This window comes from Pyrgilauda ruficollis, unplaced genomic scaffold (genome assembly GCF_017590135.1).
Source record: "Pyrgilauda ruficollis isolate IOZ18807 unplaced genomic scaffold, ASM1759013v1 scaffold51, whole genome shotgun sequence".
Classification (NCBI taxonomy): domain Eukaryota; kingdom Metazoa; phylum Chordata; class Aves; order Passeriformes; family Passeridae; genus Pyrgilauda; species Pyrgilauda ruficollis.
Window position 1 is genome coordinate 1,972,306 of NW_024526711.1, and position 24,039 is coordinate 1,996,344.

General features: G+C 39.9%; 1 protein-coding gene across 1 annotated transcript in view; it reads right to left on the bottom strand.

Moving 5' to 3' along the window:
- Positions 1-1,077: 1,077 nt before the first annotated feature.
- The window catches only part of SNAP91 (synaptosome associated protein 91), a 62,494-nt gene continuing 39,532 nt past the window's right edge, over positions 1,078-24,039 (bottom strand). The window contains exons 15-30 of the mRNA XM_041480349.1: positions 24,007-24,021; positions 23,694-23,864; positions 17,586-17,693; positions 16,794-17,054; positions 16,509-16,586; positions 16,333-16,404; positions 15,773-15,856; positions 14,856-14,939; positions 11,233-11,370; positions 9,799-9,948; positions 8,429-8,459; positions 7,122-7,233; positions 4,052-4,135; positions 3,878-3,982; positions 2,341-2,441; positions 1,078-1,112 (exon numbers count right to left, since the gene is read on the bottom strand). Coding sequence (XP_041336283.1) covers positions 2,349-2,441; positions 3,878-3,982; positions 4,052-4,135; positions 7,122-7,233; positions 8,429-8,459; positions 9,799-9,948; positions 11,233-11,370; positions 14,856-14,939; positions 15,773-15,856; positions 16,333-16,404; positions 16,509-16,586; positions 16,794-17,054; positions 17,586-17,693; positions 23,694-23,864; positions 24,007-24,021 — 1,586 coding nt within the window. The 3' untranslated portion in view covers positions 1,078-1,112; positions 2,341-2,348. The remainder of the gene's footprint in view (positions 1,113-2,340; positions 2,442-3,877; positions 3,983-4,051; positions 4,136-7,121; positions 7,234-8,428; positions 8,460-9,798; positions 9,949-11,232; positions 11,371-14,855; positions 14,940-15,772; positions 15,857-16,332; positions 16,405-16,508; positions 16,587-16,793; positions 17,055-17,585; positions 17,694-23,693; positions 23,865-24,006; positions 24,022-24,039) is intronic.

The window sequence follows — 24,039 nt, forward strand, 5'->3', positions numbered from 1 at the left end:
CATTGAAGAGTCAAGATCTTACACCAAGCCATCAGCAGAAACAGTATGAGAACAAATAAAAATTAAAGGAACACAGTATGTACAGTAAAGGGCATGGATCTCCGGATCAGAATTAAATCTAATCACCAATAGTACAAAAGCTACTCACAGCGCATTCGGGGCAATGAGAAAACACTATCCTAGGGCATACACAGGTAAGCACTAAATTAAGAGATGTAGGAAGAACTGAACAGAGATGAGGAACATCACTTGTAATGTTTTGACTACAGATATACCAAAAAGTGCTCTCGTATTTGAAATCCCTTAATGCCAGCACAACTATGGTTGCTCTTTCCCAACTACATGGAGAGAAACTGACCCTTTACTTATTTTCAGTGCGTTTAGCAAGAACTGATAAATATGCCAATTATAAATGCAAAAACTTAAATAATTAAAATAGATTTAAGAATAAAAACAGCAATAAATATGGTATTCTTTCAGATATGGTTTTTCATTCTTGGTAAATCATTGAAAAAGTATTTGTTATGGAAGTTTTCCTTTATATTACTTTAAATTATTTTAACATATACAGTGCCACAAAAATAAAACATTTTTTCACGACAATTGAGATTCCTGTGACTGGGAAAAAAAAAGTATTCTGCACAATTTTGTAAGTATTTTCTTTACTATCTGGTATTACCACACTATGTTTTGTAACAGATAAAGGAGAAATTGAGTCCTAGGGAAACTTTGGGTGTCCTCAAAAAGTTATGTACATTGAAACCTTCAAAAACCACAGACATTGCTCCAAATGGCTCACCAAACAACAGCTGCATAATCTGCCCCTGTGGGATAGGTTCAGAAAAGCACTAGAAGGCATCAGAAACATACATCCATTGTTTAAATTGTAAAACACAAATAACCCAAGTACACAAATTTCGAGAGAGTAGGGATAACAGCTAAGGTAGTACACATTCCTAATGTTCACTTTCACAGCTGTGCTACACGTTTCAGGAGGAAGAGAAAGTCTGAGTAAGCACTGGGTTTGGTACTGGTGGCTCACTGAGAAACTCTGAGCATCCATTTGTAGTCTCCAAACTCACGTTTTCAGCATCCAGTCAGAAAAAACGCAGCTGTGAATACAGAAAAGTATTAGATGAAAGCTGATAGAATGAGTTCGTAAAGCCTGTTCTACAAAGAGCATGAAATCTGCTCATCTCTTCACACCTCAAAGGATTTACCATCAGATTCTAGTGAAGTAGCAGTCTTCCCACAGCCAGTTATGAATCTCTCTATTATAAATACAAGTTGAAAGCAGTGAGTCCCAGCAGTGGTGTATCTCCACTCCTGGCTGTCTCTGCCAAGTGCCAGGTACACCTCTCTGGGGCTGGAATTTGGAGAAGGGTGAAGTGGGACTGGGAGATGCCTGCTAAGAGCAGCCTGAATCACTGCTGCCAGCTCCAATGCAGAGTGGGCTAAGAACAAATTTTAGAATTAAGCTCTAGGAAGGAAGAAAAGTGATTCATGAAGAAGGTTTTAAATATATGCAATGTTTGTCCTCTCCTCACGTTATTCTAGACATATTAGTCGTAATTATAAAACTCATACCTTATTTCTGCATTACTTTTTAATTGGCTTAAGTGTTTAATTCAATTTTATATTCCTACTTGTCCCTCCAGAACCATCAGAATAACGTTTTGGCCTTTCTTTCCTTCCATTATGCAGTACTGGTTTTTTTCTTCTCCATTTTTCTTTGCATTTACTCCTCTATTCTTCCCCATTGTTGCTCTACACAGAACTGCTCAGGACCTCGTGGCCTTAGCATTCAGAAAAGTAGTGCCTTGAAAAATTGTAAGGCAGGGTAGAACATTAGCTGGCAGCAGTAAAGAGCTGCAAGCAACTTTCCCCTGATGACAAGAATATGTAAGTTTTTCCCCTTTTGACACCTTCACACCTACGATACCAAATCTGTTTCAACACCCACAAGACTGGAACAAGCCTCTTCAGCACCATCAACCCCCCCAGTATTTGTACCCTGCTATCATTCTATGTGTTTCAGTAATAACTTCAAGAAAATACCCAAACATGAATGCTTGGACAGAATGCAAACAAGGAAAAAATGGAAGTTATGCATTGAAGATACTTTTTTTTTTTTGCCAAAAGCAACTGTCAGGAAAAGTTTTCTATGAGTCAAGATTTCAAGCTGAAGTTAAGAGTGTGGACAGAGAATTTGGTTTTTGTTACAGTGCATGTTTCTAGCTCTGCAGCTGTGATTTTATCTGTCATGTTCAACCTAAACAACATCTGTGTGCCAGACATGTACCAGAGTGTGACATGCTCAAGCAGGCAGCCACAGAATACCTTATCGTTTACAAGAAATCCTTGATGTTAAGATCCGCTAATGGGTCCTTGGTTGGAGGTTTCTTGGGGCTCTGAGTAGCAGGTGTTGGGCTTGGAGAAAGCTGACAGATGCCAGCCAGGAAGGCAGGAAAAAAACAAAGCAGACAAGAATACACAAGCATTAGATAGACACAGGCAGTTCTCACACAAGCACATTGCAAGCATAAAAAGTTCCCATTTGTCTGCAAGTCCAGCCGTTTTGCTCAAGCATTGTTTGGATTCCATCCTTACTACAGGGTTAACAATGTTTGGCAGGTTTAGTGGCTAGGGCTATAGGCACTGCAGATCCTAATTAGCACAGCTTGAGATCACTCCCTCCCTGTAAAACAGAATGGCGTTACAATCTTCAACCCAGACAGAAGAGACAATTGTTAGATGTTAAAAACCAGGGTTCAGAGCAAGCAGAGTGCATCCTGCAGGGTAGGACTGAAAATCCCTGTTATTGGCAGTTAAGTACAAATTATTTGGCATTGGTAATGAAAACAAGAGTCCAAAACAAACTGGAAATATGACTAGATCATACTAGGCTCCTCCTTTGATAGGTATAAAAATCGTCATTCCATAGGAAACATCAGTTTTGAAGTTCCATGCAAAACTTGACTATGGTGGTCAAATGATTCTCCCACTCTGTCCTTACTCCTCCCTGTTCCAACCTCAACTCAGGGCACAAGAGGTATTTTATATATAGCCCTGGCACCTTGATGACCACTCTTCCAGAAAAAAAATTTCTGTGTCCCATCATAATATTCTTGGTAAGCGCAGAGATAGTTTGAAGTGGGAGGAAAAGCAAGACTAAGTATATTCTTACTTAGAGCAATTTCAAGTTCTTTCTATTTTTACACAGAAAACCGTGACAAGCTTCATTGGGAATGTAGTTCCCTACATAAAAATTGTGGTTTGCTATATGTTGATTGCTTAGTATTTGCAAAACAAGGGTAGCTTGGTTTCCAGGGTTACCAGTGAGATTTCACAGCTGCAGCATCAGCTTCTATCTCCCTCCTTACTTGAAAGGCAAGATGGACTTCTGACTCACAAAAAGAAAAATACTACAGCTGAATAATTTCCTGCATCTCCCCTGGAAAGATTTTTTTCTTTTCAGTGTTATTACAAACCAAACTCTATTTGAAATAATAGCCTGGGACAGGTTTTACAGCTTATGTTGCAGCACCTGCTGAGCTATAGTAAATTTTGGTAGGCTGTGAACAGAATAGCAGTGTCTGAGAGTTCCATTTGGAGCTTTGTTCAAATATCCTCCAAAACCAGATCTTGGATATAGTTAGCTGTAGGAGACTTTTCAAACCTGTTCCATTGGTCTCATACAAGGCCACTGAAAAAAAATCCAGGTGGTTCATGTGATTTGCTCCAAGGCAGGCAGCTGATCCTTGACAACATCTCATTTACAGACCCAGAGCTAGAGTTGAGCAGAGATAACGCACACACACAAGCTACTTTCTAGACATGGAGAGCAATTAAGCATTGGTGTAGCAGCGATGCTCACCTGCACCCCAGGGCCAGCGGCGGCTCCAAACGGGGGCCTCATCATCGGCTGCCCGTACATCACCGGCTGCTGGGGCATCATGGGCACCCCTGCACCTGCTGGGGGCTGCAAACCAACACCGAGTCAGCAGGGTCTGGGTGGGGGAAGGAGGGCAGCGTAGCAAAAGAGACTCACCATCCCAAATGCTGCTCCTGGCTGCGGGACAGGTGGAGTACCTCCTGCTGCAGGAACAGCACTTGCTGGAGGCACAGCTCCTGCCTAAAAGAAAAAAAAGAAAACACCACAAAAGGCAAAAATCTAACACCAACCATCTGGAAACCACACAGTCTCCAGCATTCTTAAAGCTGTTCTGTAAAGTAAGACTGTTATGCAGCACATATGCAGCCTCAAAACCACAATGCTTCAAAGAATGAGAGAGCTGAATGAGTCCTTATGCTTAGCTTGTTTCTTCATAAGAAAGCAATGGTGACAGACTCCATTCTCTTCACGAACAGAGTCCATTTACTGACTACAACTCAAAATAGGCTCAAGAAAACACATAGTTTCCTTCTCGTCCTACACAGTGTAAGAAAACATCCCGATTTCATAATAGCTAACACACTATGGCACTAATTGTAGCACTGTATTTTAGTAAAAGCTTACGCAGATTGTAAAGCTAAAGGAAATAGCTGCTATAATTAGTTTACAGTGAAGAAAAAAATAATTATGCACCAAGATTCATTGAAGTTAAAGGATAAGTTCACACTCTTAAACCGCAATCAGAACCATTACATACTTTACCAAGGACAGTTTAGTTTATCTTTCTATGATTTTCATTCATATGCTTGATTTATGATTTTCATTCAAATAATAAAAAGCAAAAAAAAAGGTTATCTTCCACTACAATTCAGGAAGAGAGAACTGTTAGTTTAGTAGTCTGACTGCATTTACAGCACAAGAGCACCTTTAAAAAGGTCACCCCACCTCACTTAACTAGCACAGCCTACACATCATCCCTTTTGGCTCCCTTCTCTGTAACTTCCCATGCAGTGTCTCCTTATAGCCTTGAAGGCATCTAAACCTTTCCTTTTTACAGATATATATATAAAATCCAAACTATTAACAACTCTGAGGAGAGGCAGAAAGTATTCAAGGAAGGGATGTAAAAATGGCAGTAGGATTTCATTATTGCTCTTGTATGGCCTAAGCATACTGGCACAATTTCTCAAGCTGTTACAGGAGCTATATGTGCTGTGCCTCCACATTCTTACACCCACCTGGAGTCAGTAGCATCCCACAAGACTTGGAGAGCAGCTAGCACACTTACAGTTCAAAGGAGAATTGCATCTCTGGAGATATGCTGGAACTGTACAGTCCATTTCTGTGGATGCTGCATTTTAGTGCCCTTGGTTGATCCTTTCTTCCAGACTAAAACATGCCAGTCTCTTAGGAAGCTGGAGACAAGTTAAGATAACCTGTCCCAGACTCATTTATCCAAACCACTACATTTTCTGACTAAGAATTTATGAAATCTATTCCAGCCTGAAAGTTTTCAGGGGAGCATTTCAGTTAAAAACTGTACTGTGCTAGCAGAGTCTCCAAACTAAAACCAAGATCTGGACACTCAGGTATGTAAAGCAAGACATTAAACCACAGAGGTTAATGACATCAGATGCAGTGATCCAACTGCTTTTACAGGAACACATTGTAGCTCAACATCCAGTTAGGCAGATGCCAAGAAAATGGCCAGACAAACTGAACCTGCTCTTGCCTCTAAGCACAAGGTCACTCAAGGGAATGGGGTTTGATGTAATTCTGCTGATTTTAATCCTGGAATTGAAAGTTCACAAGGAATGGAAGAAATGACCAAAACTTAAGTGGTTCAACAGTGATATGAATAAAAGCTTAATTTTTTCATTAGTATTTATTTTGCCTGCACACCTGGATTTCTTTGGTTTCAAAAAGTACCTAAGTGCATGACTCTGTAGAAATATATACAATACACGTTTCATGAAATGCTATCAAAACTACCCAGCTTCCCAGAAAGACCAGTTACTTCTTACATGGTAAAATCACTACAAGGTCAGACTGATGTTGCAGAAACTCAAAATTTCAGGCAGTACAAGTCATCAGGTAGTTCACATTCAAGTAAAGCAGTAAAGAGATAATTTTCAAGCTTACAGCACAGAAATGGTTAATCACTACTGCCATATTCTGGTTGAGAATTGTCTGCTGGGCAGGCAGCCCAAGAGGAGCCATGTTAGAAGCTTCTTGCTAGTTTTAAAGCCAGCAGTAGTAACTGTAGTGCAGGTGAGGTGCTGTTAGTATCTCCATGTTTAGTAAGTGCAGTAAGAGCTCAAAAAAAAAAATCACTTACACTGTACAGTATTGCCCAGCCTTTCTATTAAGAAAAAAAGTTGATGTTACAACTAACATATTAAGTGAAGTACAGAGAATTCTTGTATCTTCCATAACCTTATGAAACATGCTCAAAGCCATGTTAACATCTGACTGTGGCAGCAAGGAACTGAACTGGCCATGGTCCCCCTTCAGAGTTCTTTCTTTCCTGACAACCCAACTTCATTCAAATGGAGGCTGTTTTGAGCCTTGTGAGACATTTGATGAGATGAGGTATTACTCCTCTGCAGAATACTTTTGTAGATCACTCATTATCAAGCTGCTCTTGTTCCAAGTTTAGGTTTTTAGCTCAATTTGACACTCTTCTCAAATTCAAAATTAGTGCCTTCTGATACTATTTACAGGGTAATCTTACCTCTTCCAACTGCTTCACCCTGCTAAATAAGCTACCCACTCCTGATCTACCATCAGGTACCTGATCAGTATGAATACTGTGTAGTCTTTTGATCCACTTCATTCAGTAAAACTTGAGGAAAACCTATATATTTTCTCTCCTTATATCACATCAGCTTTGGATCAATAGTGTTTTATTTTGGGCACTTGACCTGGGCCTGATCCTGGCCAGATCTACGTGGCTAATCACACACTTGGAAATGCCCACAGGTATTAAATGTACAGGTAGAGCAATACCTCGGTACGCATGCTAGTGTATTTTTCATTTACTACTCAATGATTTATTCATACCAGCTGTAAATCTGTTCTTAGAAAATGTGACTTGAAATACCCATATAATTTACACAGAAGCAAACTCTTTAGCCTCAGAAGAGAGGAGCAGGCCTTACAGGTATGCTTGCACAGCACTATCAAATATTGGAAGACCAGTGCTGTCTATGGATTAACCACCTACCAAAGGACCACCTGGGACACCACCAGTTGACCATGTTGCAGGTGCTACTTTTGGCTGCCAGTTCGCTCCTCCTGTTAACTTTTTCTCTCCAGCATTCCACTGCAGGTCTCCCCTAACAGAGAGGGAGAGAGGCAGGCTATTATTTGCACACTTCCACAGTGAAAATGAAAACCAGTTAGAGCACACATTAGCATTAGACGTGCAGCTACATTAGCTTATGGTGTATGCAGTTATTAACAGAAAGATATACTTTTAGTGACACTCAGTTTCCAGGGTTGTTAGCAGTAGACACCAGAACACTCTAAGCTGAAGTCAGTTACATGGTTATAGCCTTTGTGGTGAGAATTAAAGATACTTAGAGATTACTTAGTATTGACTGAAGGTAACGTATCACATATACCCTTGCAAAGTAGGAAGAGGGACTGCTACTGCCTATTCTACTGGGGCCAGGCAGGAGAGCTGCCTGCTAGATGTCTTTGAAAGGCCATTTCAGTGCTGGAAATCTTGCTCAGACAGCTGAAGAAGGAAAGCATTCAGTTCTGCAAAAAGTTGATAGATACAAGAGAAACAAATCATTCATAGAATAAAAGGGCTGTCGAAAAACCAGGTTTTGTTACAGGCTGCTCTACCCAGAATAAAATACACCATTTGAACAAAGTAGATGGAAGGAAGATACATTTTGGGGCTAAACCTCATGATGTGCTTGTACACATTCCTTCTATCACCTCCACAGAGGCACAAAGCATTTTGAAGTCTTGCATACAGAGGAAGGCTCAGGGCACAAGCAAGCAGTTAGATTAGGAAGATAAAAACATAAACACAAGATGTAGGTATTTCTTTTTGAAAAAATAAGCTTATCACTGCATGGAATGAACCTATTTTCTATTTTGGAAGTATTTCAATGCCTACACAATAAGTACATCCAGCATCTGTAAAGATATAACACAACTATTACATATTAGCAAAGATTACTGAGGGGAGCTATACAAATATATATTATCTGGACTATTTGTTCATTATAAGCTGTTTGGAAATCAGCTATCCAACATGTAGACAGTAATTTACAGGAAAAAAATATTTCTAACACTCAGATTCAAGACAGAAATTTTATAAGCTATATCAGGAACACTGAACCTTAATTATTCAGTGAACCTGTAAAGAATAGAATACTTTCTTCAGAATTTTTCTGGATTGGGAGGTCAGAGCATATAACCAATTCATTGCTACTTAATAAACACTGAAATAGATGTAGTGCTTTACACCAGAGTAGAAAACTTCCTGTTATCTTTAAGCAAAGTTGAACTTACTTTTTAGAAGTAGTACCAGAAATTCCAAGATCTGAAAATTGTAAGAAAAAGAGGAAATAAAAAAGAAACCACACATTTAGAAAATTGAAACCTGTCAGAGCAACAGATTACATTTCATTACATTGGGGCCTATCAAGAGCAAAAATAATTTTGGCTGTCTTCATTTAGACAGCATCAGAGAACTGGCCACATCTACCTGTTCTTCAGGACAAACATCTGAGAAACCCTCTAGGTGTCTTGCACTTGACAAAGTAATTTTTGCTTCAATAGCAAACAAAAGTAACTATATTTAGGCCCACAAAATGCCAAGTTATTTAAGAGCACCAAACTATTTACCATGAATGGTAACACTAGTTTCTGTTCCTCATTACACATACAGAAATAAAAAGCATTATTCTACTTACACATAAATGTGGACATTGCCTATAAGTTTTCCACTGTTTTATCTGCTTGGTCACACATGGAAACTCCAAATAGTTTCTTTAATTACCCTTTGGAAGAAGTCTCAAGTTAAATTTTAAAGAGTACTCTTCTCACAGGACCATTATAAGTCCTGTAATTCATAAACTGCTGTTTGATTTTCTCCTCCAAACATGGATATAGCAGATGACTTACAGAAGAGGTTTCAAGGGATTAAGAGTCCTGCTGACTTCCAAGCACAGTATTTTCCTCCACACCTAACAGCCATGTCTGCATCATAAGATCAGTTACATCTTTGTTGTGGTGTGTTTACATATACTAAGGGAGTATTCATTTTATACAACTTCAGCAGGATTACACCTTAGCCTAGGTGGGCTTCTGTTAGGTTTTCTGGGGGGGCTGTGTCTACCAATCTCTAAGGGCTCTAGCCCTTTTTCCTGCTACAGGAAAGTACATATTTAAGTTTAGCATTTTCAGAACATGTTTGGTATGTTCTCTGCCCCTGAGAGAAGGCCTGTTCTTGAGTGCACCCACCACCCCACTGCTAATCTTTCTGTCATTAAACATGAAGTCAGCTATTTGCGTCCGCCAGCTTTGCTGCTTAAACTACCATCAGACACTTTGGACAATTTTCACCTTTCCATCTATTACAGAGGGACACATCCATTAAGAGTCTGATGTGCCTCTGAAGTGTAGCTGGGCTGATCACACATTACAAATCATACCTACCAAACAAATGCCATTATTTGACCCAGATCCTGGGCTACAAGAAGGACAAACCCAGACTAAGTGAATCAGCTATCTGAACCAAGCCTTATTCCTGCTGATAGCTTCCCCAGTTTCCACAGCAGGACAGGAGTATTCTGAAGCAAGCTAAAATAGACAGGTATTTGCTCCATGGAAAAGCAACATGCATGCCACACCACTTAAAACCAAAATTTGTCACTTACTGCCTACTAAGTTTGCAAGAGACGAATCAAGATCACTTCCAAGGCCTTTGCTTGCTGCTGCAGCAGGGACTGTTGCTGCGGCTGCAGGTGCTACAGGTTGACCAGAAGGAACCATTGTTGGCATAAGAAGATCACCTAAGCCATCAAACACTGGAAGTGAAAGGAAAGTGAGTTAGAACAGCAGCTGTGATCAAAAATGCACTGCCTGCTACTCTGCTGTTGCTCAACGAACACAGCACAGACAACCACACCACAAGTCTTACCGAAACACCATTTGACATTAAAAGTAATGCCAACAAGGGCATGCATGTCATTTTACTAGACACTGAATGTACAGTAATCCTCAAAAAACTATACCAATGAAAACTAGTATGAGAAAACATGCCTAAAAAGGATTTAATTGGAGCATTGAATCTACATAGATACAGCACCACTTCCACATGACACTATTTTTCTTACAACCATCCTTACAGAGATGTCAGATACACACACATTTGTCAGGAGATATTCATTTAAAGTTTTTTAAAATGAACATCTTGCTGCAAACACCAGTCAGAATTACTGTGGCAAAGGCAGTCTTATATCTTGACATCTCACAGCAACAGGATTGGCAGTCTCAAGATGTTACTATTCACTTGCAAGCAGCAGGGAATCGGGAAAACCTACTAACATCTTATGAGATCAGAAGGAACCAGAACCATCCACACAGACAGTGCTATTCTCCTTAGTCCAGTCATCTAACTCAGAAGTTCATTTTTTAGATCCCTTGAAGTCAAACTGCTTGGTACATCTCATGCCTGAGTTCTATCTTCTGATCTGTATTTGAGGTACATGCTAATGTTAAGTCAACACGGAGGGGTAGCATGTGCACTGGCAAGCAACCAAATAACCAAGCAGCAGTATTACTCCCATCTTTTTTTCTTGTACGGTTGTAGAACTCACCAATTTTAAGTTTGTAGCAAGGACCCAGCATGAAAAATATAGAATGGAAGAGATGCAAACAAAATGATAGCAGTGATAAAAGTTTAAGCTTATAGTCAGGCAAAGAACTCTAGGGCAGTTTCTGTTGAGTGTACCCTAAGGTGCCATGCAGGCTCCAGAGCACCATCAGAAGCAGTGGCAACATGACTTGCCTGTAGACTTGATTTACAGAGTAGAGTTTTCCTTGTTTGTGTAACTCCTGATTCATGCTATCAAGCACAAGCAAGGATGATGTATACACCAGTTTGTCTTTTACTGACATGGTAGAATATAAAATGGGTACAGAGAGCTCTTGGGCACACACCAGCCTTATCACCACCCTGAGGTTCTTCCAGTAAGAAAGAAAAATGAGGTCACTGATATTGCTTGTACTCAGAGCCTAAATACGGTGTCATTAACTCATCTATCACACAAAACATTAGAAAATTCACAGGAAGAAACCCTGTAGCTCACCTGATGCATCAAATGAACTGCCAGTTGTTGGAGCTGTTGTCCCAAAAGCTGCATCAAAGTTAGGCTGTAGTAATCCAGTTTGAGCTGGAGTGACTGGGGATGGTGATGGAGAGGGAGCAATAAAGGAACCTCCAAAGCCTTTAAAAAACACATAAGAGAGGTTAGGACATTAGAGTCAGCCTTGTTAGACTGTGTTTACCAAAACCTCAGTTTATAGAGGGCGGAATGATAAGGACAATTCTTACTAGACCATTTCAAAATAAAGAACATTTAAGCAGCCTGTGTGAGCTTCCCTACGTTTGTTAGGCTTACTTCAGTATAATGGAACCAAGAGGCCCTCATAACCCAAATCCCAGCCCACAGCAAGTCCCATGCTCACCGTAGCTAACCCTGAATACGGAAAAACACACTGGCATCAGAGATCTGCCCTCATCTCTCCACAGTCTGTTCTTGACATCAGTTTGTCATGGAATAATGTAGGTTGGAAGGGATCTCTGGAGGTCAGCCAGCCACACATCCTGTTTAAAGTCAGTCTAATCAAATCAAGTTGCCCAGATATTTGCCTTAGCACCTCCAAGAGGAGCTCTTATGGGCTCTCTGGGTGGCCTGTTGCCATATCAGACCATTACAGTATTTAATGAGTTTCCCACATACATTTCTTTTTTTTTACTATCTTTGTGCATCCCCAAGAACAACCTCCTCTGCAAGCTCCTGTGAGTTTAGACATCTATAAGCATCTTTGGCCTTCTCAAGGCAGAATGAGCCCAGTTCAGCCTCTCTGCATATGTCATATGCACAAGTCACCATCTCTGTGGCTCTCCACTGAACTCACTCTGGTGGTGCTTGATGCTCCACATCAAGAGATTCTCTAATACATTCCAGACTACCCATGCCCAGCTGCATTCCCCGTCTCCCTTCCAGCACATACTATGGTGGTTCCAGTTGCCCTAGTGCCAAAGCTTGTGACAGTGATGCTCTCTCCAGCTGCCCTAAAGAGGCTTCCCCCACTTGCCTCTTCTTGAGAAGGCGGTCTGCAGCAGACACCTGCTAAAACACTAGATCATCACCTGCCCACTTGCCCACGGCAAAGCTCTGTGCATTAAACTATCCACACAAAAGTACTAATCTCCACAGAACCAGACCAGAAGCAGGCTGACCAGATCCAGGTCTGACAAAGGCAGCTCACTGCAGCAGTTCCTAAAGCACGGGAGCCACCTAAAGAGCCTGTCTTTCCACTTCCTGAGTGAGAACAAAGAGTCTGGTAGAAAGGTATGAGCCAATATCCATTAATAAGATTCTGTTTAGGAAGTTCTGTAAGCTTTTGTAAAGCCCCATAGAGTGTCTGTTTTTCCAGCTACAGAAGAGAGGACTCTCCAGCTTCTGGTGAATATTTGTATGATGACTGGTCTCAATTTGATGGCTTTTCATCTTGCACAAGAGAAATTAAGAGATTAATTCACCTTTAAGAGAAATAACAGGCACAGAAGCTATAAAAATTCTTTAATGAACTAAGTTCCTAGTTGTCTAGAGACTGCACAAGACCTCAGAAAAGCCTGCAGAAACAGCAGCAACTGAGTTAGATGTGTTGTCTGGACCCCCCCAGCTGCCTGATTTTGAGGTTGCTTTTACACAGTCAAGTAAGATTTCGTATAAGAACATGTTATTTGTAAACATGCTAGGACATACAAGCACACAGTTTGATTGGATAGAAAGATCTAGAAGGGAAAATGGCTAGACTGTTTTATTTATCAACATAGTTCTGGTTTTCTCTGCTGAAAGGCTTAGACTAGGAAAACATTTCTTCCAAATTTCCTAAGCAAGCCAAGAAGGGGAAGGAACTCATTTCACAGCAGAACACGTAAGGCAATTATGAATAGTAAGTATACCCATAACATTATGCATATAAACACTTAGTACAACCAAACACTCATAAACCATGAAGGACAAGCCTTCAGCCATGATATGAACTCCAGACACTCAAATTTAAAACTGGATTACACTGCAGGCTATACATCTGCCATTATCTAGAGTGAACAAATGCTTAGCAATATGCTGCAATGTTTATAGACTCCCTCTGTCTGCCAAAAAATAAAATCAAATCTAGTTGGAGCCCTTTGGAATGTATATTCAAAACATAAATAAAATAAATTTTTAAAAATCATCAATTCACCCCAACTGCTTCAGGTCTGCTTGAGCATTTAGACCTAGAACATCCCTTTTACAATTTAGGTTTTGATTTAATGCAACTCATCAGATTCAGAGTGCACACTGCTGAAGTTTAAAGCCATCTGGAGCACAATTTCTACTTGCATTTAAGCTTAGTTACAGATAACAACACATTTTGTACTGTAATGTTTGCATAAGCAGAATTAGCTTCTGTCCAACAACCTTGTTGCACCCAGTCTCTTGATAGCACATGTAATTGCAAAAGACTGTCATGCTCCAGAATCTACTAGTTAAAACTTGATCTATGGCCTTAAGCCATCTATAAACTAATACAAAGACCGATTGAAGAAATATGAAAAAAAAGTAGTCTTCCACCTTAAAATCTGAAGCAGTCTGTCCTAAAGCTTTACCATGCGTTTACATATGATGTCCCAATTTAAGAATCTGGCTTGCTGATTGAGAATGGATGTATGCCTTATTATTATCTAGACAACTTCTTCCTTCATGTGGTGCAACTAGACAATGTCCACACTTTGAGAAGGTACTTGAAAATGTAGTCATAACCTACCTATAACTCTACAAATTGTGCTGGTTTTGTCTGGGGTAGCATTAATTTAAATCATTACACAAATTCCCCTTTCAGAAACATGTGAGAATTTAAGACAAGTCTTCTTCAAACCATAAGTGCATGCGTTGTGATTTTGCTCTCTACCAACTTCAAACTGGGATGGGGAGGAGTCACAGCTGTTTAGCTCTGTAGCCACTACAATACATGGTACAGCACCAATTTTGGAGAATAGTACACAAAGAATTCAGCTGAAGCTTCTTATCTGTAGGGTGTAGACTAAAAAAAATACAATTATCCAGCCTTTGATGTAGGGTGTGACAGTGATGCCACATTCAGCACTAGCAGAGACCTCATCTCACCCAGTATAAGGAGGGGTCTCTACCACTTCTGGTGCTCAGAAAACCATGTTCACATCATCCCAGTCTCCTTGGCTAAATGCAAGACTGCTACCAAGTCAGTCATTCAAGCTACTAACATTTAGGTGCTCAACCCAATTAAAGAAACCAAATCGAATGAGCTCAAAGTTTAATTAGCAGTAAGGAACAAGAAGCATATCCTGAAATATTGCTTAACTTTAGTACTCCTACAGACAGCCAAAGAAACTTTATGGAGACACTCATACTCAGTGAACAGTACAGAAAAATAAGGCTGTGTGGGAGGTAAGAAAACAAAGAACATGGAAAGAAGATAATCTGGGAAGTTAGCTTGTACTTCAGTATACTGCCGCCATTATAAGTCACTGTAGTTTTAATTAAAACATCTAAAGTACTAAGAAATCTTGCGAATAAGTATTTTATTTCACTGTCTACACCCAAAGAACATAAACAATTTCAAACACCATTTCTTAGTATTGCTCTAAAGTAACAAGTTTTTAGAAGTTCTTTATTACCAGCAAGTAGGTCTGCAGAAGCTGAGGAACTAGAAGCAGCCTGGGTAGTGGGCTGGGGTTCAGGAGCACTACTTCCAAAAGCATCTAAAGGGAATGCCAGAAAGCATCAAGAAAAAGTGAGGCATTCAATATTAAATACATCAATTAATCACTTATCAAAAGATGACAAAAGAACAGCCATTTCGTACATCAGAAGAAAATGAAACTGCTTGGCCATCCTTATTGCAGAGCAGTACCATGGATGCAAAGTTCAGGTGGAAAAAAGGATGTACAACAAACCAGCCCAAGAAAGAAATCTCTTCTGCTTTATTTGGACCTCTTCTCAGATACAAATCACAGCATTCAATGCAACAGGGCTTTGGAGATGAATGCATTGGCTGAAAGTTTGAAGTAATTCCAGCCAGGAGCCAGTAGCTCACATGAAATCATCTTAGAGGAATATCTCATTAATATTTGATATTCACTGCTCCTAAGCACACTTCTGTTCTTCAACATGCCTAGAGCTGGTTGTGCCCATCCTAATTTCCACCTTGTCAAATCCCGTGATTCAGATATACCCAGTATGAGATAAGTCAACCTCAAAACTTCAGCTGCTTTGAGAAACGGAACTGAGAGGAAACAGCATGACCATGGAGATTAGCAACGAAGAAAAAAGAGCAGAATTTCACTGGACATCTGAGGAAGAGCCACACATGCACTGACTGGGGACAGAATGGCAAGTGTCATGACAACAGAACGACCACAGGACAGCTTATTTGCAGTTCGTTATGGTGCAAGTTTAAGAACCAGACGTGCCAGACCCAGCCCTAAGGCCACACAGAAGTCGAAAAGAGGAAACCCGCAGCTTTAGCAAAGCGCAAAGGTAATTGAAATGAAGTGATTCAACTCTGAAGTGGTGAGGAAACAAAAATACCCACCACCAAATAGGTCAATCACACCTGAAGAATCCACCTTTGCTGGAGAGGCAGCGGGTAGAGGAGAGGGGGCTGCAAATGCATCCACTGCAGTAAGCATAGGATAAATAATATTTAGTATCAACAAGGCAACAGTGATAGCTAAATATTTTAAAGCCACATGGGCTCCAACAGTTAGTATCACAAGTTTGGTAAATTCGGGTAATAGTCTCCAGAACTGCAAACAGAAAGTGTTACATTTCTCACACAGCAACTGAAAACCACAGTACTTTAAAGAAAACATTGCTTATTAAGCATTTTCTTATGCTTAGAGCAAGATTTGCTCTCCCAACAACCACATCACTTACTTAATGAACTTCAGTGTCAGCCACTTCATGATTTGCATCTTCAGCAAGTGCACATCTTGTGATCAAAGCAGCAAACCCAAAACTTAATATTTCTTGATATTTCAGTTTAAAGATGTAAATTGGCAGTAAGTTGATTTTTTTTTTTTTTTTGACACTTTTGGAAAAAAATCCAAGCCCAGGAAGTCTGTGGAATGGCCTGTGAAAACAAGCACTCACCAGATAAAAGATCACCAGTGAGAGAACTCTCAGGCACAGGAGAAGCTGCAGGTTGTGGAGATGAAAATGTATCTTCCAGGAATAAAAGAAAGAACAAGAAGTAAGTATCATTCAAATCCGTCTACACCATTACACAGCCTCAAAGCAGCACAGTATCAGAAGAATTCTCTCTTTACCTGTACCAAAGAGATCTATGCTAGGAGTAGCATCAGGTTTAGGTGCTGCAGGTGCATCAGGAGCAGACTCAAATAAATCTAAGGCCAAGAACACAACACATCTTTAACTCATTTTTGAAAGGCAGGACTGAAAACAGAAGTTTCCAATTTTGCACATCATATTTGAAATTAATAGGCTCTCTGCTTTGAAAGCCTAGCACACAACACGCATGCAACAACGAATTGTTCATTTGGTACTCCTGACAGATCAATCCACCAGAATCAAAGAGTTAAAAACAAAATTACCACCAAATATATCTAGAGCAGGAGGAGCGGAGGTGGTGGCGGTAGCAGAAGTGGTGGCAGTAGTGGTGGTAGTGGCAGTAGCTGTAGTAGCGGTAGCAGCAGCAGCAACAGCAGCAGCTGGAGAAGGAGTTGTTGCAGGAACTGGAGTGGCTGCACTAGTTGTAGGGGTAACTACAGGAACAGCAGTCTCTGTTGGCTTCATAGCAAAGAGGTCCAGCTCAGGAGCAGCCTCTGCACTACCTTCGGATGGGGCAAAGGGGTCTTGTAAAAAGGAGAGGGGAAATATATGTGTATGCATACTTAGGATCAGTGAGGGAGGAAGTCAAGAACAAAGCAACTATAGGCAATGCACATACTGCAAATACACGCACGCACACAGAGGAGGTCACTCTAACATCTAGCTTACTTATCCAGACATGTTACTTAAGTTTTTCTAAAATAAAGACTGTCTAAAAGGCTGAGCAGTCTAGTTACTAGAGGGGAGAATTTTCAAAGGTTCTTTGACTAGGTCAAAAAACCAAATATGACAAAGGACTATCCAGGCTACTGCTTACAACTCAGCACTGACAGAACTGTTCATTAGCACTGCCAAATAAACACAATGTCACTGGTACTTGGAAATAGGCAGTTTTGTAAAGCATGCTCTTCAGTCTAAGGTTTGTTTTTACCAATTGCAAGCAGTATGAAATTTTCAGAAAAACACACTGCCATGTAGTTTAAACAAAACACAACAAAAAAAAACCAAAACAAAAACCAGCAAAACAAGAGACTATCTAATGACATAAAACCCACCATTTCCTGAACATGCATCAAGAGCTGCTGCTACAGGGGTTGGGGTAGCTGGTGCTGCTGCCCCTTCAGCTGCTGCAGGGGCTTCCCCAGGAGAAGCTGCAAAGGCATCTTGGGTGCAGTTTAAGAACAGAAATTAAAAAAAAAAAAGGAATAAAGAGAAGAAAAATATAGTAAAAGAACCAAGTTAAATTGCACAGGTAGATTCCCTTATACAACATGAATGTAATTACTCCAACAGCAAGACAACTCATGCAGCGCAAAACGCTTTGTCTCTCCCCCAACCCCACACAAGCAGGTTCTAGACAGGGTTTGCAGATGGAGCTTCTTGGGTTGCCCAGAATAAGCACAGTGAGTGCAAAAGAAGGCATTATTCTCATTGTATAAGGGTTCAGAGCAGCATGCTCATGTACTACCCAAAATCAACTAATTAACAAAATTAACTTAAGAGCAGATATTAACAACTTGCATGCTCAAAGCCTGTATTACATGTGGTCAATCTGCAACTGTGAGTTTACTTGCACAGTGCTTTGCACTGTTATGAATAACAATCCAATTACTCTGGTAGATATTTGCAACTACCATATCTAGTCTTTGAGCCAAGTCAGTCATGCAACATCTGAAAAATTGAACTTACTTGTTTCTTAACAGTATTCCAACTGGATCTTTCTGAAGCCATAATGTGATGCATAGGTTATATTTACTCAGCTTGCTTCAAACAGATCAAGATTGTTCATCTTAACCAATGGCTGGCCAGCCATAACCTGTCTGTCCTTTTAGGATCACTTCTAGGCCAACCAGCCAAGTTAGAGAAAGCGACTAGTTTGAGGTTTCAGAATGACTTGCTCATTAGGTTTTTTTGAATTTTTTTTTTTTTTGTTTGCCACTTGCTCTTTGACTGTTTTTTTCTTTTTGTTTGCCAGTTCCTAAGTGGCATGCTTAAATTTCAAGCTATGAACAGAATAATTTCTAGGCTTAAACCAGCATTTGTGCTCTTAATTCTATGAAGTAGTCCTAATGGACAGTGCCATTTGGACTATCCTCATAGGCAAGCATTTTATCCACAGAAAAGACTGCACAATGAGGATTAAATACTTCAAGATGCTTGTAAAGGACATTTTTCTACTGCTACAAAAATTAGCAAGTTAAAAACATCTTTTGGGGAATACTGCAATTGCACTGTCAAATTAGCACAGGAAAAAGCTTAACATGCTTTAACTTGACTGTCAATTTTAAAATGAAAACAACCATTTTAAAAACAAATTCATGCCAGGTAATCTAAAAAGCCCAAAAGAACATGCATCGAAACTTCAACAGAAGAGAAGAAAGCCCACTAGTCTTGTACAATAGAATTAAAATGAGTTAGTAGCAAAAAAGGCCTGCTAATAAGCCATTTCAAACATAATTCTATTTTTCAAGTAACAGGGTTGTTCAACAACAAAACTGGATGGCAGTTGTCCAAGTAAAAACATCAGAATGAGTCAAACATCCCAGTGCTGCATGTGCACCAGACACTACCGAAGGGTTTTGCATCATCCTGCTTGAGAAGATGTTTTGTGTAACATCATGTGTGATCAGTTTTGCACTACAGGGCCAGCTTTCAGATGAAGGGGCATCCTGAGCTCTTTCAAAAAAACGTATTTGTGCCCACACAAGCTTGCAGTCCATCAGCACAGACATTGGTAACCCTACTTATAATTACTTCCCAGAATGAAAGGACAGACTCCAGATAACATTTAAGGCAGAAATTCAGAATGTAGAGAGCTAGCCACTAGTTCTATGTTGGGATCACTTCAGCCTCAGAGTGATACCTATTCCTGTCCAGATTTAGGCTATTGAAATTCCACATATAACAGTCACAGATATTAAGGTGGGCACAAGTTCCTCCCAGCCCACAGATGCAAGGAACCAGTTTGGCACCAGCTTTATTTCTTTATTTTATACTGACACTTCTGAGTAAGGTTCTTGCCAAGCACTGTAATTTTTTTTAGCATCAGACTTGGGTTTAATGGCAGGTGGGATAAACACCTAAGTTCATACTGGAATCTAAATGAAAAATGTCATAGTAAAAACTCCTAATATTAGTTGTCTGATTAGTTCAAGAAACCTATATGAATACAGAGACAAACCAACTTGAACAGGTGACCCTACAATCCACAGCTTAAACCAAAGGTCTGCCAGGTTTAAGTTAGTGCTTAAGTCCTTTACAAAAGGCTCTGCTGCTCCTGCACAATTGCTCTCTTCTAAAATCTAGCACAACATACAAAAATGGATACAATTACACCTGCATATTTTATTATTTTTAAAAAGACAGTTTCTGTTCTTTTTTGTTCCTTCATATTGTTGTAGTAACACTACATTTGCACATTCAGCAGTGTAGGAGATTTTCTCCCTTTAAACCAATTACTGTATTTTTTATATTTTTGCATTTCCTGTCTAAAAAATGAATTTAGCTTTTGACTTCTAGAATCAAGTAACATATGGTCCTCACTTGGTTTTCTTGACATCCTGAAAACTTAACAAGATGTTGCTGAAACCTTTGCAAGTTCACACTGCATGGAACATCTGCCAGGAGTGACAGGTATGTATTATGTACTGCATTACACTTGAATTCATAAATATAGTTCTTACTGAAATAATGTGCAAACAAGGGGCTTTCAAAGTTGTTAAAGACTGAAGCAGAGCTTCAATACATCTTGTCTGCAGCAAAATAAGTGTTCCTGCAGCGAGATCTCTTTCATCTCACAAATGCAGGCTTTATTTGATGCCATGGCATCAATACATGACAAATTTACTCACACAAATGATACAACTGACTTATAATCATTAATGTACATTAATATGAAACATGTGAAATAATCCTGTGGAAGTCATAAGTAGAGGAAATATTATAGAACTGAAGTGTACACAAGAAAATGTTTCCAGAGTTTTTTCCCCTCTTCAGTCACCCTTCATTACTATTTGACACAGAACACCTGACCTGAGTTATAAACAAATATTTCACTAGGCTCAGAGATAGGAAATAATAATAATTATGCAAAGTATTTGTTGTTTGTTTGGTTTTTATTAACTAAGTGCTAGCTTGCTATACCAGCATGGACCAGCATAAGGGACACACATTATCCCTTAACCGCCAAAAGTCTTCATCATTTTGCCTGCAGTTTCTTTACAGGAAGACCATAGTTCTGCCTACTTACAATTCAAGTCACCTGAATGCCTAATAACTGACATTTGCACAGTGTCTGCCATGACTTGTTACTTGCACTGATTACAGAGTAATCCCACAATAAAATGTAACTCAAGTGCACAATACACATATCCAAAAATACTGTGCCCAAATTCTATTACTGAGTGGCATTATCAAGGTATTTGCATTCTTCTTCTTCTACCTTTGCATTTCTCTTTCACAGGAATGATTCCAGCTGCACTTTGAAAACAGCCTCCTCTTGTTTGTCTTTGAAACACGATTAGGAGTTCCTCAAGTTGGCCCAGGTCACTGAAAGTTTGCCTCTTAATGAGATGGAGTTCTTTAAAAAAGCTATGCTGGATCAATCCTGCATGTCTCATCTGCTTTCCAATACCAATATTGGCAAAGAACACATAATGCAGAGCTTATCTCCCAAAGCCCAGTTCTAGGCAGCAGGCAGACTCCTATCAGCTGAAGCATCAGCCATACAGTGCAGTCACCAGTTATTCCAGCCTCCTCTACTGCTTCTTCCTTCAGCTTGGTTACCTTTTCCCAGCAGCTTTCAGCTTCTTTCCCTACACAGACACTCCCTGAAGACTCTTTACATTCAGGAGAACCTGAGATCACTGCTCTTGTACCTTCTCCTAACCATACCAGACCACAAGAAATTGTGTGAAGCAACAAAGCCCTGGCGAGCTGCAAGAAGTTAAGGTGACCTTGAAGACTATCTCCAGCAGGCCACAAAGGTGAAATACCTACTTAATAGGATTAAGCGTAAGCATGTCTAGCATCACAAACACTAGAAAGTAGCAGTGTCTGCCCAAAAACGACCTCTTCTAACACTGGACACAGTCTTAAGGTTAAGGAATGATAGTATATGATGCTAGAATATACTTACAACACAGCCTTCAGAAAAAGAAAAAAACTCAAACCATGAGCAGAGAGATGGAAGTTCAATACATACTCATGGATCCTAAAAGGGTCTGTCCACTGGGTGTCTTGAAGGCACTGCAAACAGTATTTTTACCGCAGAGTGTGTTTAGAGATTTTTCTTATTGAGAAGTAGAGATTTTCTGCTACCATAAATAATAGAACCTTGCTTCATTCTGAAGTGTTCCAGGAAAAAAAAAATCAGTATGCACCTAATATATAATCCACTGGAGATTTAGTGCATTTGAGTGACAAAATACATTCTCTTTAAAGGAAGAGATCAAGTCCCAGCAGTCCACATCCCACAAGACTGAAATTCTTTCCATACTGAAGGGTGAAGCTCCACTTCTCAACATGCGTCACTAAGTTATCTAATGATCAGTTAAATCTCCAGAAACTAAACACATCCTGGTCTTTGCCTGACAAGCCTGGAAGCAGGCACATGATTTGGCAGTAGCTGTTTTTCCAGGCACAGAGTTGTGGAAAAGATAGAAAAAAATATTGCATCTTGTTGCTGTAGTACTGGAAGAACAAGCACAGGTAGTTGTTTTTCTAATCCTGTTTCAAGTTTACAGTGATTTCTATCAATTTAACTATTCTTTTACTTTTCAAAAAGTCATATACCTATTACTAAATTAATTACTAAATTAACTACTAAATTAATTACTAAATTACCAAGTTAATGAATTAATAATGCAATTCAAAAGTGTAGTATCCAGGACTGGCTCTACCTCAGTGCTTACATACCGTAAGTTGCACATTCTATGCATCTGCAGGGTTATTAATAAGCACAGTCCCAGGCTTCTGCAACACACTTCTGAGAGCAACCAACATCAGACTCTCTCTCACTCTCAGTGGCATCCAGAGCCTTGCCCAAACAATTTTGAAGACGCTTCTCAACTGGTTGATCTTGTGGCATTTGGATTATTATCAGTCTTTGTAAAAGGAGGGGTAAGCAGCAAGTAGCAGCTGTATTCCTTTCTTAGGGCTTTTCAGCACTTTACTGGGGCATATTTTGGCGCTGTCTGTTGAAGCCAGTCCTAAAAAAAACTTCTAACTGGGAATTTCAGTCTCAAGAAAACACCTTTATAGTCAAACTGCTTATGTATGAGACCTCTCTGGAACTCCTGTCAGTAGAAGTGATACATAAACACACCCCACAGAGAAGATACTGGAATTGAGTCTTGATAGCAAATAAGTTATTACTTATTCCTGACATCCCCTGTCATGCTGGAAGTATGGATGAGAGAAGAGAAAACTAGAAAAACACAGTGGTCAGGTGATCTTACATACAGTTTGTAAACGAGCTGGATCAATCCTGCTGGATCAATCCTGCTGGATCAATTACTGGGCTGGTATATTATTTAAAAAAAAATTGAATTTCTAGCATGCTGTTGGGAAGCCTCCTGCTCCACAGGAGTACCAAGAAAACTGACAACATACAGTGGGAAATGTAACATTATAAACTGAATAAGAACGACTAAACTCTAAGAATATTTTTCCTTTTTTCCTTTACATATTATTGTTTTCATAGTTGGCATTTAGTACAAGTTCATCACCCCTTCAATTTACTGCAAATACTTGTGAAATATTTGATTCAAGATTGCTGAAATACAGTAATTTCAGCTGGCTCTATACTCTATTTGCAGGAAATACCCAAAAGAAACACAACAGAGCACAAGCATGACACATAACAACGGGGAGGACATTGCCACATCCATCCCCTTCAACTACAAAAGCACAGCTGCTTTTCTCAGAAATTGTGGTCGAGTGCATAGTTATTGAATAATGTGGAAACAATTCCTGCTTACTCCCATGTGGACCTGAGAACTACTGTTCTTAGCTGCTCAATCAAAAGGTTACTCAGGCTTAAGGTTTACAGTTTTCCATACATATGCAGCTGCTTAAACCAGAGGCTTTATTACACAGCTGAGCTCAGTACTGCTTCGACTGCATCACAGACTGGTGTGGAGCACTACAGCAACCAAACTAACCTCCAAAGAGATCCACTTCAGCAGTGGCAGCAGGGACAGTGGTAGCTGTGGTGGCAGCAGCCGTAGTAGTTGTAGTATCAGTAGTTGGAGCAGTGGCTGCAGTAGGCTCTGGGGCAAATGGATCTGAAATCTGTGGCTCCGAGGTAACACCAGCAAGTGCAGCCAGATTATCTATATGCAACCATGTAATGAAGAGCAAACAGGAAAGGTAAGAGGAAAGGCAAAGACCACAGTTGCTCAGCCCCACAAAGCTGGAGCTTTTAGTGAGGAGTCTTAACATACAGAGGTCTTAGTAATTGAAAATACTACTCACCCTCTCCCAAGAGGTCTAGTGATTGTCCATTAA